The 17,449-nt window shown below is 45.1% G+C and overlaps 1 protein-coding gene across 1 annotated transcript in view; it reads left to right on the top strand.

The window, feature by feature from the left end:
• Positions 1-17,449, top strand: part of LOC311142156 (protein phosphatase 3 catalytic subunit alpha-like) — a gene marked incomplete at both ends in the record, with an annotated part of 43,530 nt that overhangs the window by 14,122 nt on the left and 11,959 nt on the right. The window contains 4 exons of the mRNA XM_084177747.1: positions 4,463-4,663; positions 14,277-14,401; positions 16,108-16,219; positions 17,098-17,243. Coding sequence (XP_084033873.1) covers positions 4,463-4,663; positions 14,277-14,401; positions 16,108-16,219; positions 17,098-17,243 — 584 coding nt within the window. The remainder of the gene's footprint in view (positions 1-4,462; positions 4,664-14,276; positions 14,402-16,107; positions 16,220-17,097; positions 17,244-17,449) is intronic.

The raw sequence follows: 17,449 nt of genomic DNA, 5'->3' as shown, positions 1-17,449 counted from the left end.
GCAGAAACATGGGCAGTGTTCAACCAACCCCCCCCCCCCCCCCCCCCCCCCCCCCCCCCCCCCCCCCTCTGCCGCATCCAGCCTGGTAATGTTTAATGGCAGCTGGACAGGGTGATATACAGTAGACTGGCTGTAATAAAAGAAAAGGGCAGGAAGGCATATATTACCATTCATTAATGAAGGTACAGTACATGTTTCTTTTTCAAAGAAATCTATCTGGTGGTAATTAGTGTAGGCTATACAATAATGATAAGTCCATGGAACAGCAGAATGGGTGAAAAGCTATATTTGTGTTGTTAGTCTCCTGTTTATTGAAATCCTTATTCAATTTATTGTAATTGCAAATATAAGCTTCCTGCCCTTTCAGCGTTGTCCTGGGGAAATTGTGCTTCATAAAAGGAGAGAACAAGTGAATACAGTATGTGTCTCTGTACAGTGTGTCTCTGTACAGTATGTGTCTCTGTACAGTATGTCTCTGTACAGTATGTCTCTGTACAGTATGTGTCTCTGTACAGTATGTGTCTCTGTACAGTATGTCTCTGTACAGTATGTCTCTGTACAGTATGACTCTGTACAGTATGTGTCTCTGTACAGTATGTCTCTGTACAGTATGTGAAGCCCCTATAGATCTGCATCGATGTGATCCTACCTTGCAAATCACAGTATTTCGCGCTGGCACTGGCTGTACTCCAATAGTTAGCTGCTGTTGCCCGGCAACATACACCACAGTTCAACTCAGCTTGGGCACCCAGTCGAAGTGAGCTCCCATCTCACCCCCCCCTCTCTCTCTCTCTCTCTCTCTCTCTCTCTCTAGTGTGTTTTCACCATGCCTGGTATTCTCTCCCTCATTACTGCCTTCCATTTCTCTCCCTCTAAATCCTCCCTCCTTTTCTCAGTTTCTTCAAATGTTTCTTTATCTCTTGCTCTCCTCTACTCTCTCATCCCTCTCTCTCTCCCCCTCTCTAATGTCCACCAGTATCTCCCTGACTTCTCAGTCTTTTAGCGTTAGAGAGTATCAGAAGGACAGTACTGTCTGTTGTGATAATACATACACTAAGGGAATTATGCACACTAACAAACACATACAGACATGTCTACAAACACACAGGGCATGCAGGATCTCTAGTCTCTTTATTAGGCACAGCACCTACCACTGCGGTTCTACCATTAGGGCTCTTTGAGTCTATTTGAGTGGCTGTTCAGTGACGTCTGTCGGTTAGACTGAGTCACAAACGCACCAGACAGGCCACTGAGATTGTGACACGTTCTCTTGATCACACAGATATGCCTCATCTCGCTCCTGCTAGCAGTGAGAACACTATCTGGTTTATAGCGTTGAGGGGGAACACTTAGGAGCCTCAAAATTCACTAGCACATATAGTGTGTCCTTTTACAAACATGAAGAAACAGGCACATTTATTTGCTCCAAGTAATTGCACAAACTCGTACATATACTGAGTGTACAAAGCAATAGGAACACCTTGCTAATATTGAGTTGCACTCAGAACAGCCTCAATTCATCAGGGCATGGACTACAAGGTGTGGAAAGCATTCCACAGGGATGCTGGCCCATATTGACTCCAATGCTTCACACGGTTGTGTCAAGTTGGCTGGATGTCCTTTGGGTGGTGGACCATTCTTGATACACACAGGAAACTGTTGAGCGTGAATCACCCAGCAGTGTTGCAGTTCTTGACACAAACCGTTGCGCCTGTCACCTACTACCATACCCCTTTCAAAGGCACTTAAATCTTTTGTCTTGCCCATTCACCCTCTGAATGGCTCACTTACACAATCCATGTCTCAATTGTCTCAAGGCTAAGAAATCCTTCTTTAACCTGTCTCCTCCCCTTCATCTATACTGATTTGAAGTGGATTTAACAAGTGAAATCAATAAGGGATCATAGCTTTCACCTGGATTCACCTGGTTAGTCTGGCATCGAGTGTTTTGTACACTCAGTGTATATTTGGAAACACAATACAGTCAGGTATACACACCTACAGTATATGTAAGCACAGAGACAAACACATTAACATTCACCGTTCAGGCAAATACACTAGCCCAAAACACAAACGCACACAGACATACACTAACATGGACTTTCACACACATGCACAGACACAGTGCACAGATAAAACAAACACACACGCACACACACACACACACTGTTGACTGGGATTCATTTACCCCAGTGAAAATCTCATGCCAGGCCAGGGCTCATTATCCCAGCAGCAGGAACATGAGAGTTCTCTCTTTTCCCCCTCTAGTCAAGCATCCATTATTTAGCAACATGTTGATTACATTGAGCCTCAGCTCGGAGATCTCTCTGCTCGCTCTCTTCCATTCCACCAGCGCTCAGCTCAGCAGCTCCCCATAGCCACATGCACTGAGCAACACACATCTCTAGCCGACAAACTTGGCCATATTGCTATATTGCTCTGTGTGTGTGTGTTTGTCTCAGACAACCATATTGAAGGGGGTGGAGCACCACTCTGCTTTAGGTCATGGTATCAGCTGGCATTTATTATTACATTTCAGTCAGCAACAGGTTTAGAGCCGAGACACTGATGAGGGAATCTCTATCCAATCAAATACTTGTATAGGTTTGTACAGTAGTGTTACTGGGTGATGACAACCCCAGGTCTATATAGTTGTGAGTTCACAGTTGCATTGTCCTATGGGTCAAAGGACCTGCCTGGTGTGTGCTGGTTTTCATTCTAACTGGTCCGTGATATAAGAGCACAACGGTGTTGGATTTAGTATCCAATCTGAATCAAACATAATTGTCTATGACCGATTGATTGGAATGCAAACCTTCTTTCATAGTAAGGCTGCAGGTCCAGCAATGAGAAAGGCTGCTGCATCAGTAAGCAGGGCTAAATTATTTTGGTTTAAACCTTTTATATTATGCAGCATGCAAAGCCAACACCAAAGTCTTCGCCCACTGACATACACAGATCAGCTTCTATGCAGAAAAGTCCCTTTGTTGCTCCCAAAGCAATGGATGTGATGTTTTCAGAGGATGTCTGCTAGATAGGTACTGTCTTATTCATGGTGTTAGATTTGTATTAACGACCCAGTGAAGTTATTCCTTCAAATTAAAGTTTTGTTTCCTGTCGTATTACAGTAATATTGGCTTTCACATCAAAAATTACTGCACCCCCTGTTGGAATACAATACCATCAGTTCCCTCTTTTTAGGGATTGGAAATACATACAGTAACTACTCAGATAGTAGTGGTAAATAATGCCCATTTTACTCTATGTTGAGCAGACTTTTGTTAAACTGTTTATACATACTTCAGAATATGGATTTTTGATTTTTATAGATTGTAAATTTACAGCGATTAATAAATTATAATAAACTGTGGACGCATCCATAATTAAAGTAGGTCACAATTTGGGAGGATTTGTTTCAGCTTGACAGCATTCTGTCATGCATTCTGAGACAGAACTTTCCGCTCTGCAATTTATGCATAAAGAAAAAAGAGTTTGACTTTCTTTAAGGTGTCTTGAAGGGCGGTGTAAGCTTTATGCATATAAGCACCAAAACTGAACGGGCTGAGCAGTTGTAACCAAAGTATTGGAGGATAGAGTATCTGTATTAGGCATTTGTTGTAACTTGAATTGTAGAAGCCGGTACAATGAAGACATCTAACTAACCTGTGGCGATCCCTTGTTGTGTCCTCATAGTGGCACACAAACATTCAGCACCAGCACGAACTAAAACAAGGGACTGGTCGCCCGATTCAGCACCACGGCCGTTGAACAGCGCCACACCAGGCAGCTCCTAATGAAATGTTTCAACGCACCTGTGTTGCTGTGTTGGGCTCTGTGCAGGTCTGCTGATAGACACTCTGCAATGCTTTTATTGCAATACTGCTCTCAGGCTATTTGGTATCCGGTTTCCCCCTGTGAGCTGTACAATTGATGCTCGGTGTTCAACTGATATACAGTGTGCTGATATACAGTGTGAGGGTCTCTAAGGGGAGTGGTCTTTGTTTCCTGTCTCATGATGGTTTGATTTGATGAGTCTGTTTCTTCTTCTCATTGGCTCTCATCTACCCCACCTCCTATATCCAGGTCCCTCAGCATTTGGATAGGATTGTACTGTACTACATGAAGTCATGTTCCCTGTACAATACATCCCGCAGAGGGAACTAACGTCATAGGAAGGACAAGCTAGCCAATGTAGAATAAACCTCTGCATCATCAATCTGGACCAGAGTTTAAAGTAGCTTGCAAACATTATCACATAAAGTAATTGGCCAGCTATTATAATTTTTTTAACAAGACATTATGCGATTAGAATTCTTTGGGATCTGTTCCCAGTGCTTAACTTTAGGTGTGAAGTATTTGTGTCCTAGTCTCAGAGCAGGTGATTACGATCTGTCTTCTCGTCCCATTGGGGTGTGTTGTCTCACTGTGCTGTCTCACTGTGTTGTCTCTGTTTTCTCCTCAGCCGTGCCCTTCCCCCTGAGTCATCGCCTCACATTGAAGGAGGTGTTTGACAGTGAGGGGAAGCCCAGGGTGGACCTGCTCAAAGCCCACCTCACCAAGGAGGGCCGCGTGGAGGAGGCCGTGGCACTACGCATCGTCAACGAGGGCGCCGCCATCTTGCGCCAGGAGAAAACCATGCTGGACATAGAAGCACCAGTCACAGGTGAGGAATAGAGATCACCTTTACATTAGACTTTGGTGAGACAAATGTTGACTAACATTCACAGCGTTCATATCATGGTCCAACAGCGTGAAGGAAGGAAGAGAGTCAAAATGTTGAAGACAGAACTGTCAGAATAGATATGATTTATTCTGGTTATTTGGTCCAGTGGCGAGTGAGAAAGAGTATTATGAATGACTAGGTTGCTGTGAGAGTGGGTCTGTGGGCTTAAAGTGCTTCATACTGAGGGACTCTTTTATAAGCAGGTTAGCGTAAGAGTGAGTCTGAGCTCTAGAGTAAACCTGCACTGTAGAATAGTTGGTATTTTGGCTATCTGGGAGAATGTACTTTAGATTGATGTATACATGTATGTCTGTGTGTATGTATGAAGGTGTATGACTGTACTATGTCTATGAGCAAAAACTAGTAGGCAAGTAGAGTGCCTGAAAGTGAAACAGAAAGACAAGAGACTGGGAGTGAGTGTGCAAATGAATGACCTGAAATACAAAAATAAACTCCAAAGCACCTGACGAGTTGAAATTAAGATGAAGAGACTCTCTATATGCAGAGTCCCATAGCAGGTAGCTGTCACTTTCAAGTATTATCTGTATTATAGTCATGGACGAATAATATATTTTTCAAGCACGTCAAGCGCTCTGTATCTCTCTTTATCTTTCTTTTCAAGTATCAGAGCATCAATGTTGAGTGTTGTTTGAAGATACCTCTCAGACAGGGATGGGCAGGCGCTTATACATGATGAGGACCACAGTATATTGAGGCTTGTTCAACCAATCATAGAAATGCAGCTGTTTGTCACCTCACCTGCATATGAAGGGTTTGATTCCAAAACGCGATAAACGCACATTTTTCACATTTGCATTTTTTCATCTGAAATTAATGCTCATGGGTCTCTTTCTATGGACATTTACTTCAGATGTGCTTTAGAATGTGTTTTGTTGCAAAACGTGATTTCCGACACTGCGCTATGTCCTGAGCCATGTGTTTAGACAGTTGGGACATTGAGGTTTCTGCATTATGATGCATTTACATGACACTACCACATTCTATGGCAGCCATGATAGCTCCCGTTAACAGAATGAGCATTATGATGCATTTAGCCTACATGACACTTCAAACACTTCAGCCGTGTTAGCACCCCATTAACATTACACATGGCATTTATTAAAAAACAATATTACAACAATATTACAAATTCAAAAAGTTGGCCAAACTCTCTAAATAATGTATATGGCTCTGGCTATATCCACTGTCCAGATGCATGGAACATTCCATATGGTTTTTGTCGCTGGCGCAAAAGTCAGTCATTTAGCGAATCATTTCCATTATATTTGTCTGTTCAGTCGTAAGTTAGTTTTCTCTAAATATATTTTCCACACTTAGGAACTTAGTCATCCAGATGTGGTGATAGACAGCTGTCACTCTCAGCTGTTAGCCAGCTGGCTACCTAGCGTTACGTTAGCTTTGAGCTCTTCGCTTTGCTCACACTTCGCCGCTATTGCAGTCGTTGCATCCCAGCGATTGGTTCACGTTCATAGATCTGAAGGATGCGTATTTCTATGTGGCTATACATCCTCCCCACAGAATGTTTCTGAGGTTTAATTTCAAGTGTGTGGCCACCGAGTTTCTGGTCCTGCCTTTCGGGCTCTCCCTATCACCCCGCACCTTTTCTATGGTAGTGGACGTGGCTTTGACACCGGTGTGGTACCAGGGGATCTGCGTATTGACCTATCTGAATGATTGGCTGGTCATAGCGGAGTCGAGGGAACAGGTAGAGCTCCACACTGCTACACTGATTTCCCATATTCAGACTCAGGGGTTCATAGTGAATCACGAGAAAAGTTGTTTGACTCCGGCTCAACACATTCAGTTTCTGGGTCTCATTCTGGACTTGGTTCTGAATCATGTGTTTTGTCTGAACAGTGGAGAGTCGCATTCTGGCTCTGTCTGGCACAGTTTCAGCTGGGGCACTCTGTGCATTTTCATTTGTGCCAGTGATTATTGGGTCTGATGACCTCTATGATAGCTGTGGTGCCTCTTGGACTTCTGTTGATGCGTCTGTGTCAGCGCTGGTTGATTGCTACGCATCTGGATGCATCTCGCTACTGCCATCAGTTGCTCAAGGTATCCCCATCGTGTCAAAGGGCGTTGACTCCTTGGAAGGACCCGTGTTGGCGGTGGCGTGCATCAACAGGTAGGGAGGGAGGCGGTCTAAAGGTCTTCACGGTTTCAACAGACCCGAAATTCAGAGATCTGACCTGGGACCCGGGCGGATCCGGGTCCTAAATTCAGACTTTTGTCTCGGATCTGGGTCGGGTCTGATATAATTGCCACAGGTCTCGGGCATGTGCAATTAAAATTGATTTACCGACTGGACCCGATTGGACGTCCTCTGTTAATGTAGTATTTGTGTGACGAGAACTGCGCGAGCTTGTTATCTGTGTCAGCCAATTGAAACTCAATAAAACATACAGCTTATGTCCAGCTGAAACTGGTTCCGGCTGCTCACCTCACTTACGCCTGCTGCTGAGGAGAGAGAGAGAGGGAGAGAGAGAGAGAGAGAGAGAGTGAGTAAAAGGAGCCTTGGCCTAGGCTACTGTTGATTGCGAAGATGGAGTCCTTTTTTGTTGAAGTAAAACAAAAGTTAGAGGAGAAAGAGCATAGTGAAACGAAGCTGACAAGGGGAAGGTCCTCGGGGACGACAAGGGGAATGTCCTCGGGGACAAGTTTTGATATAGCAGTGGACAAAGATGTGAAGAACACTGGGTGGCCAAATGGACTATGTGCCACTCGCTATTGAGGTTGGATGCAATTTTCTACCTTTTATTTATTTTTGTATTTATTATCAATTGTTTAGTCATTATTATTATTGTAAATCATTGTTATTATTATTATAATTATAATTGTAGGCCTATTTAATAATCTAAACCAGTTCTTTAAATAGTTTGATTTTGTTGAGACATTTTTGTTAGCTAAATTAAGTTCTAAAGGCAGTGCGCACCGGCACACAAATATTATTTTTACAATTTGTTTTGTTTGTTTTTAAGGACACGTAACTGTGGATCATTTGGCCAATATCGCTTCTTTATTGATGGCGTTGGCAGGGCCCAGTTGGAGGTTCTGAAACAGCACGGGTCTGTTTGGGTCTGTTTTCCACTGTCCTTTTCGGAACGGGTCTGACTGTCCTCGGGTCCATTTGGAACGGGTCTCCGTTTTTTGAAAATGTATTTCTGCATATTGGGTCGGGTGGGAGAGCCACGGATCCATTTCCAACTTTTTGGACCTGTGAAGACCTCTAACTCGGTCTCTCTCTCTCCTACACCTGGCCCATTATCCGCTCGCATGGAGCAGTGCGCATTTCCTATCGCTCAGGTTGACGTATCTTCCCGGGTCTCTCAACGTGAGTGCGGATCTACTTTCCAGGGGGGTCCTATCTCTACAGAGTGGAGACTGCACCCCTCGGTGGTTGCCCAGATATGGGACCAGTTCGGCAGGTCCGACGTAGATCTTTACGCATCGCGAGAAAACGTGCATTGTCGTCTGTTCTTCTCAATGAAGGATCTGTTGGGAATGGATGCTTTGGCGTATTAGTGACCTCTGACCCTGCTCTATACGTTTCCTCCGGTGGACCTGATCCAGGCCAACGTGGAGAGGGTCCGTCAGGAGGATCTGTTGTTGGTGCACGGGAGAGTTTGGCACCCACAACCGCAGATATGGGATCTGTGGGTTTGGCCCCTGAAAGGTTGAATTTGACGGCTAGGGGTTTACCCTCGAACGTGATTACGACTATACAGTTGGCACGTGCGCCCTCTACGAGAGGGATGTATACATATAAGTGGCACGTGTTTGAGGGTTGGTGTCAGGTGAAAGCAGTTTCTCCTTTTCAGAGATCTTTGGTGGACATGTTGATGTTTTTGAAAGAGATTTTTGAGCAGGGTCTTTCTTTTTCCACTTTGAAGGTTTATATGGCAGCCATCTCGGCATGTCATGTATGGATTGACGGCTCTACCCCGGGGTCTCACCACTGGTGGTGCGGATCCTGAAAGGCGTACGTCGGCTCAGACCAGTGTCTAAGCCTATGGCACCGACCTGGGACCTGGCTTTGGTCCTGGATGCTCTGTGTGAGCCTCTGTGTGAACCACTGGAGTGTGGACCTGAATGTCCTTTCCTACAAGACTGCCCTGCTCATGGCCTTGGCATCGCAGTACTCCCTTCCTTGGCATCGCAGTACTCCCTTCCTGTTTGGAGTTTGCGCCTGGCGACTCCAAAGTGATGTTACATCCTAATGCCGCTTTTGCTCCCAAGGTTATTGTATTTCTTACAGGTCCCTGGCTTCCGAGCAGTTGCCTTTCTCACCTCCTCCGCTTTCTTCCAGTGAACAACAGAGGTTGCATGGCCTGTGTCCGGTGTGCGCTTTCCAAATGTACACTACATTAGACACCTGCTCGTCGAACATCTCATTCCAAAATCATGAGCATTAATATGGAGTTGGTTCCCCCTTTGCTGCTATAACAGCCTCCACTCTTTTGGGAAGGCTTTCCACTAGATGTTGGAACATTGCTGCGGGGACTTGCTTCCATTCAGCCACAAGAGCATTAGTGAGGTCGGGCATTGATGTTGGGCGATTAGGCTTGGCTCGCAGTCGGCGTTCCAATTCATCCCTAAGGTGTTCGATGGGGTTGAGGTCAGGGCTCTGTGCAGGCCAGTCAAGTTCTTCCACACCGTTCTCGACAAACCATTTCTGTATGGACCTCGGTTTGTGCACGGGGCATTGTCATGCTAAAAGAGGAAAGGGCCTTCCCCAAACTTTTGCCACAATGTTGGAAGCACAGAATCGTCTAGAATGTCATTATATGCTGTAGCGTTAAGATTTCCCTTCACTGGAACTAAGGGGCCTAGCCTGAACCATGAAAAACAGCCCCAGACCATTATTCTTCCTCCACCAAATTTTACAGTTGGCACTATGCATTCGGGCAGGTAGTGTTCTCCTGGCATCATCCAAACCCAGATTCATCCGTCGGACTGCCAGATGGTGAAGCGTGATTCATCACTCCAGACGCGTTTCTCCAATGGCGGCGAGATTTACACCACCAGCCGACGCTTGGCATTGCACATGGTGATCTTAGGCTTGTGTGCAGCTGCTCGGCCATGGAAACCCATTTCATGAAGCTCCTGACGAACAGTTCTTGTGCTGACATTGCTTCCAGAGGCAGTTTGGAACTCGGTAGTGAGTGTTGCAACTGAGGACAGACGATTATTTAGGCGCTACACGCTTCAGCACTCAGCGGTGCCGTTCTGTGAGCATGTGTGGCCTACCACTTCACGGCTGAGCCGTTGTTGCTCCTAGACGTTTCCACTTCACAATAACAGCACTTACAGTTGACCGGGGCAGCTCTAGCAGGGCAGAAATTTGACGAACTGACTTGGAAAGGTGGCATCTTATGATGGTGCCACGTTGAAAGTCACTGAGCTCTTCAGTAAGGCCATTCTACTGCCAATGTTTGTCCATGGAGATTGCATGGCTGTGTGCTCAATTTTATACACCTGTTAGCAACGGGTGTGGCTGAAATAGCCGAATCCACTCATTTGAAGGGGTGTCCACAAACTTTTGTATATATAGTGTAAATGGATAGGACCAAGGATATCCGCATTGTGAGCAGCTTTTGCTAATCCAGCTCAGGGTAGGGCGCTTTCTAAGCAGCGTCTTTCTCATTGCATTGTGGAGGCTATTACATTTACATTTTAGTCATTTAGCAGACGCTCTTATCCAGAGCGACTTACAGTTAGTGAATACATATTATTATTCATACTGGCCCTCCCGTGGAAATCGAACCCACAACCCTGGCGTTGCAAACGCCATGCTCTATCAACTGAGCTACACCCCACAATGGTTGCCTAGCGATATGCATGCTCACTCCACTAGGGGTGTGGCAGCTTCTTGCGCATTGTTCAGGTGCATGATGATTGGTGATATCTGTGCTGCAGCGAGTTAGGTTCCCCACATACCTTTGTGAGGTTTTATCGCTTGGCTGTAACTGCTCCCAGTGTGGCTCATGGTGTTCTTATGGCTGTGTCCGGGAGTGGGTGTTAGGCAGTGTGGAGGTTGTACATTTATCAGGGTTACCACAGTTTTCCTCTGGGTTTGAGCCTCGGGCTGCCGTGGTTCATCGACTCTGTTTGATGCTATGCAGTGTTCTGTTGTTTTGGACTTGCGATTCCTTGTACGAGTTCTGACATTTCAGGCTTACAAGGTAAGTATTGTTCTTGGAACCATGGGGTGTATGGACTTGGGCTGCAGTGGCAGCGTGTCAGTGCACATAGCCAAGTTGCAGCAGGTTCTGGTTCCCTATATGGGGCTCTGACAGTTCAGGCCTCATCAGGCTCTGACAGTTCAGGCTTCTTGGTTAAGTATTAGGGAAAAAGGTGGCTTCTGTAACCCCTTTTTGGAGTCGGTGAAACCTGTGTATGCTTGAGCTGCCGTGGGCCTCCTAGTTTGGTACCCTCTGAGCTGTATGTCCCCTAGTATGTTATTCCGAGTGACCGACTGAAAGGGAACGTGAAGTTATGAATATAATTACTGTTTCCTGAAGGAGGGAACGAGGTATAACATATTTTGTCCCCACATATTTGGGCTCACTGAATTGAGGAAATGAATGCGAGCCCCGGTATTATAGCCAGGAAGGCGGGGCTTCCGAAGGCGGGCTCAGCATCCATTGGCCCGTTGGGAGTGATTTCAGTTTTCTTCAGGTGAATATGATTGGTTGTTGATTCCCCATAGTATGTTAAACCTCGTTCCCTCCTTCTGGGAAGAACAGTTATATTCAGAACTGTACAGTGACTCCACCCAGCCCACAGTGATGGTAGAGCTGAACACCCCGACAGTCCGGACTCATCCACACCACTGAGCATGAGCACATCCCAGCCACAGCTGCCTGCCTGCTGGAGCACCCAGGTGGCTCAAATGGACTAAGATAACCTTTCAAAATGCTAGGCACCTTTTGGATATTGTAAACGTGGGAAGCCGTTTAGAAGCAATTGCGAGGGACGGAGAGACGGAAGGACGGAGAGCGTTTATGTGTGTGTTTGCTGTAGATAGACATGTGAAATAGCTTTCTGATGGTACTGGGGAACAATGATTCAAGTAATAGTATTTACCATTGCGTCTAATCACATAGCAGGTAGACCTATTTACCATGATGTCTAATCACATAGCAGGTAGACCTATTTACCATTACGTCTAATCACATAGCAAGTAGAACTATTTACCATTACGTCTAATCACATAGCAAGTAGACCTATTTACCATTACGTCTAATCACATAGCAAGTAGACCTATTTACCATTACGTCTAATCACATAGCAAGTAGACCTATTTACCATGACAGTTACTAAAGCATGCACAAAGCTTCTTGCTTTTATGATACGGTCTTGAAATTAATAATAGACAATTTTCAGGCATACATTTTTCGTCTTCATTTTGGCTTATCTTACCAAGTCATTATGAACAGAGGGTTAGACTAACTCACAACACGTGCACACAAACAACTCGCACACAAAGGCACGAGTCTCACGCACGCACGCATAGACAAACCTGAAAACACAACAGCACAGCATAGGCACACTCACTCATTGGACATTGCTGGTTCATTCAGATACACATCCTTATTGTGATCGGATTTAATCTTGCCTCTGTCATTAGACCAGTATTCATGGGATGCTAGATGCAGACTAACTTACATAATACTGCCTCCAGAAAGGAAGGTATTGAAGAATGGTGTGAGAGAGTTACAGAAAAGGGAAAGAAATAGAGGGAAAGAGAAAGGGATAGAAATAGTAATCATGGGCTGGGAAACGAGTGAAAGAAAATAATGGGAGTAGAGAGAAAAAGATGGAGAGATAATGGAAGAGAGCGAGTGAGAGAGAGAGAGACAGAGGAGGGGGTGGAAGTAGAGGTTCTGTTCTGTGCACATCAGCCTTTTCTACCCTCCCCCATGTCTGAATCCCCTGCCATACTAAGGCCATGGAGGAAGAGGAGGGCTGGAGTAAGGCAGTAGAGGACACAGGAACTCACAGTTTACCATATTACATCAGTAGCTAGTGTTCACTTAGACTGGGCTGTAATGTGAGACCTGACCAATTTGCTTTGTCAGATAACTGCCAATTGTATATTTATCCTGTGTTTATACAGGTGATGCCATTGAGATTAGAAATCTATTTGTACATGGGGGGTACCTGCCTGTCCTTGTTTGTGTGCTATAATTGAGTTTAAAATAGGAACACTGTGTATCACCGACATTAGGGGCCATAGGTTCTTATAAATATTTTTGTTTCATTTGGTATCAGTACCCATTTTAATTTAATTCCTGCTCTGAGAAAGGCATTGGTTGCCATTGTGCAGCATGTGTTAGTTTTCAAGGTATACTAGGAGTTGTAAACATGATGAATAGACATAGCCCACTGTACAGATGGCTCCTCCAACTGGGACTGAGTGATTGGTGGACAGACTGATGAAATGGTTGATTGATTGGTGGGAGATGGTAAATGGAGACAGGATACCTTAGTTAGAGTACAGGAGTAGTCCTTTGACCCTCTGGTGAACAAGTGCCACAAAAATGAGGGTCATATGCTTTATTTATTTAGCATGAAATATGGATGATGTGTGTATCAGTGCATAGACATTCTTAAGAATAGAGTTGCAAGTGTGGATCTCTATGTAAGACTACTGTATCCTTGCTATTGCTAGCACTGTGTTTGAATGTCTGTGCTTAGTCTTACGTGTGCATGAATGCATGTGTGTGTGTATTTATGCATTCATGTACTACTGTATGTGCGGTGCGCAAATACTATTCGTGCGTGCAAGCGTGTGTGTGTGTGTTGATTGCTTTACTCACACAAGCAGAGGCTCCCACTCGCGTTGCTCTGAGCTTTGAGTGGGCGAAGGCCACAGTGGAGCTGATAGAGGGAGACAGAGGCAGACAGATGGAGGAGAGTGAGGGAAATAGAGTGATGATGAAAGAGAGGAGATGGGGAAAGATTGGGAAATTAGATGCAGGTTGGTGCTGTAAAGTCCAGTTGTTATTGTCTCCAGGGGATTGGAGCCAGCCAGCCAGAGTCCCAGCCTCCCAGGCTCCCTCCCCCAGGCCCAGGGTCCCTGAGCCACACCCACCTCCTACTGGGGTAGAGAGAGGGGCCTCTGGGGGCAAACACCCAGGCAGCATCTCCATGCCAACACCGCATGAGGGCGAGATAAACAAAAACTCCCATTTATTTCATTATTTATTCTCATAAAAATCATATCACCGTGGCAACAGGAGTTTGCAACTTTTCTCATCGCTCTCTCTCTCTCTCTCTCTCTTTCTTTCTGTCTCTCTCGCTCTCTCTCACTCAGAGAAAATCACTGAGCCGAGAAACAGCATGAATCTTCTACTGTCTGACTTACACAGGAAAAGCATGCATCACACAGGCACTCTCTTTTTCTCAGTACCACACACACACTTTATCATATATAAAATGCCTGCTGTGTACTATATGTACTGCTAACAGACCCAGTGATAATGTGTTCATGTGTTCTCATGGTGTGGGATGTGATGTTTTGCAGTGTGCGGGGATATCCATGGGCAGTTCTTTGACCTTATGAAGCTGTTTGAGGTGGGTGGCTCGCCGGCCACGACGCGGTACCTATTCCTGGGAGACTATGTGGACCGGGGATACTTCAGTATCGAGGTAAGAGACACCCACCAAACACCCTCTTCCCTTAGTGCTCACAAACTATCTTTGTCTGTACTTATATCAGTGTTTAATCCAACACCTCAATTTAAACCAATGCACAGAGACAGATATACCAAATACACACTGCAGAGATACACAAGACACACGCTCTGGAGCTGGTTATGATGACTTCTGCCCCAGGTTATAAATCCCCTATATTATCTCTCTACCTGGTTGGTTGTGACTGGAGGGCTTTCCTAATAGGAGCCATTAGGAACTCATTCTCTCTGCTGAGGCATAGGCTGCCTTTAGACTGGAGGTATTCCTGCCGTTTCCACATGGAATGAGACGAATGGCATCTCTGTCCTGCTGCCTCCCTACCTGTGCCTCTCCGTGTGCTGTGCTGCTTCCCTGCGCTGCGTGAGGAGGAGCTATAGTGCACTGAAACGCCGCAAAAACACCAGCGCTTCCCCCGGAATCTGCCGTGAGGAGGAAGGAGGAATCATCCAATCACATGCAATCAATGCTGACACGTTGTCTTTGCATAAAGGAAGGCTCTCCCGCTGGTCTGAAGGGTTGATTATCCCCAAATAGACTGGCTCCACACTAATTCTCATGATTAGCACACTATCTTTATCAGCTGTCAGCAAATCAATGGCTGGGGGTCCTCATCTGATATATACTGAACAACAATATAAACGCAACATGTAAAGTGTTGGTCCGATGTTTCATGAGCTGAAATAACAGATACCAGAAATGTTCCGTACGCACAGAAAGCTTATTTCTCTCAGATTTTGTGCACAAATTTGTTTACATCGCTGTTAGTGAGCATTTCTCCTTTGCCAAGATAATCCATCCACCTGACAGGTGTGGCAAATCAAGAAGCTGATTAAACAGCATGATCATTACATAGGTTCACCTTGTGCTGGGGACAATAAAAGGCCACTCTAAAATGTGCAGTTTGTCACACAATGCCACAGATGTCTCAAGTTTTGAGGGAGCGTGCAATTGGCATGCTGACTGCAGGAATGTCCACCAGAGCTGTTGGCAGAGAATTTAATGTTCATTTCTCTACCATAAGCTGCCTCCAACGTCGTTTTAGAGAATTTGGCAGTATCTCCAACCGGCCTCACAACTGCAGACCACGTGTAACCACGCCAGCCCAGGACCTCCACATCCAGCTTCTTCAATTACGGAATCGTCTGAAACCAGCCACCCAGACAGCCGAGTATTTCTGTCTGTAATAAAGCCCTTTTGTGGGGAAAAACTCATTCTGATTGGCTAGGCCTGGCTCCCCAGTGGGTTGGCCTGGCTCCAAGTGGGTGGGCCTATGCCCACCCATGGCTGCGCCCCTGCCCAGTCATGTGAAATCAATAGATTAGGGCCTAAATAATTTATTTCAATTGACTGATTTACTTATATGAACTGTAACTCAGTAAAATCGTTGAAATGGTTGCGTGTTGCGTTTATATTTTTCAAATAAAGGTCAATTTTAGGCCTTTTCTGGTTTGAGCTCAAGGCAGTCATTGATCGTGATACAGTCTGATTTTATATCCCATGTCATGTTATATAATGTTAATTTTGTTATCGTCAAGCTGCAGCCTGGTGCAGGCCTTTTTTCTTAGGTCCCGAACTGTGTATTTGATCATTGTGCGTATTTGTGTGTATGTAAACTGAGCTAATAACCCTAGCTAATAACCCTTTATCTACTCTCTTGACAGTGTGTTTTGTACCTTTGGTCGCTGAAAATCCTCTACCCAAAGACGCTATTTTTACTGCGAGGAAACCACGAATGTAGACATTTGACAGAATACTTCACCTTCAAACAAGAATGTGAGTACTCTCCAGAGATGTTCTATTTCTTTCTGTGTCATCTCATGCATTGTTCCTTGAGAGGCTATGAAATGATTCTTGAAAAACGAAAGCATGCCACATTAGAGATAAGTAGTGGATGGGTGGTTAGAGTGGAGGTCTCCCATGAGGAGGAGCAGGCAGGAGGCTTCAAGGACATGTATACCTGAGAGAGTTGCAGCAGAGTTGACTGGAACCTATTTCTGTATCTTCTCCGGTGGCACATCACCATGGTTACCAATGCTGTGAAAGGTTGGGGATTAGGAGTTAATGAAAAAACACTGCATGGCATACATGCACACACACACACAAACAAAGATGAAACAGAGCGAGCCTTGGGAGAAGGGTAAGAAGGTGTTGTGATGAATATCAGAGATCCCTGAGATGGGAAGGAATAGGACAGAAGGTAGAGGTGTTCTCTGGGTCTCGATACATCCACGGAGAAGTGCATGATGGGAGTCATCTTGTTCTTCTCTGCTCAGTTGGATCACACAATACAGTATATCTTCTTGAGAGAGGATGGTTGGATGTTATTATGAAAAAAGTACAAAAATGTATGCACTCACTACTGTAAGTCGCTCTGGATCAAAGTGCCTGCTAAATGACTAAAATGTAAAAGTTATTGAGTGTGAGATCTTGTGTTTGTTCTTACTTGGAGTATCTATTCCAGGCTGAAATCTCTCTTACGTGTGAATCATGCATTACTGTCAATGGACAGCTTATGTAACAATTGAAGTTATTAGCCCGTATCTCACATCAGGATTCCACCTTGATGGATGATGAATGTGGTCCCTGAGGTCCCTGTCTGTATCATTGTACTGATCCAGTTGTTTCTGTCTGTCGCTCTCTGTGGTGGACAGGTAAAATCAAGTACTCGGAGCAGGTGTATGACTCATGCATGGACGCTTTTGACTGCCTTCCCCTGGCTGCCCTCATGAACCAGCAGTTTCTGTGTGTCCACGGAGGACTCTCACCAGAAATACACACCTTAGATGACATAAAGAAGGTACTGAACCAGCACCATGGCACTGACAAGCCATGCATAGGAAAATTACATGAACTGTGTTTCATGTCTTTGTATACTTGAGTACAGCACTTTGTGTGTGTGCATGCGTGCGTACCTGCGAGCGTGCTTACCTGTGTGCGTGAGTGATTGTTGTTTTTGTGTTCGAATATTTGCGTGTTTGCTTGTGTTTGAATTCAGTATGTTTC

The sequence above is a fragment of the Coregonus lavaretus genome (assembly GCF_964263955.1).
Source record: "Coregonus lavaretus genome assembly, chromosome: 15".
NCBI classification, from domain to species: domain Eukaryota; kingdom Metazoa; phylum Chordata; class Actinopteri; order Salmoniformes; family Salmonidae; genus Coregonus; species Coregonus lavaretus.
This window is presented reverse-complemented; position numbering and strand designations above follow the sequence as displayed.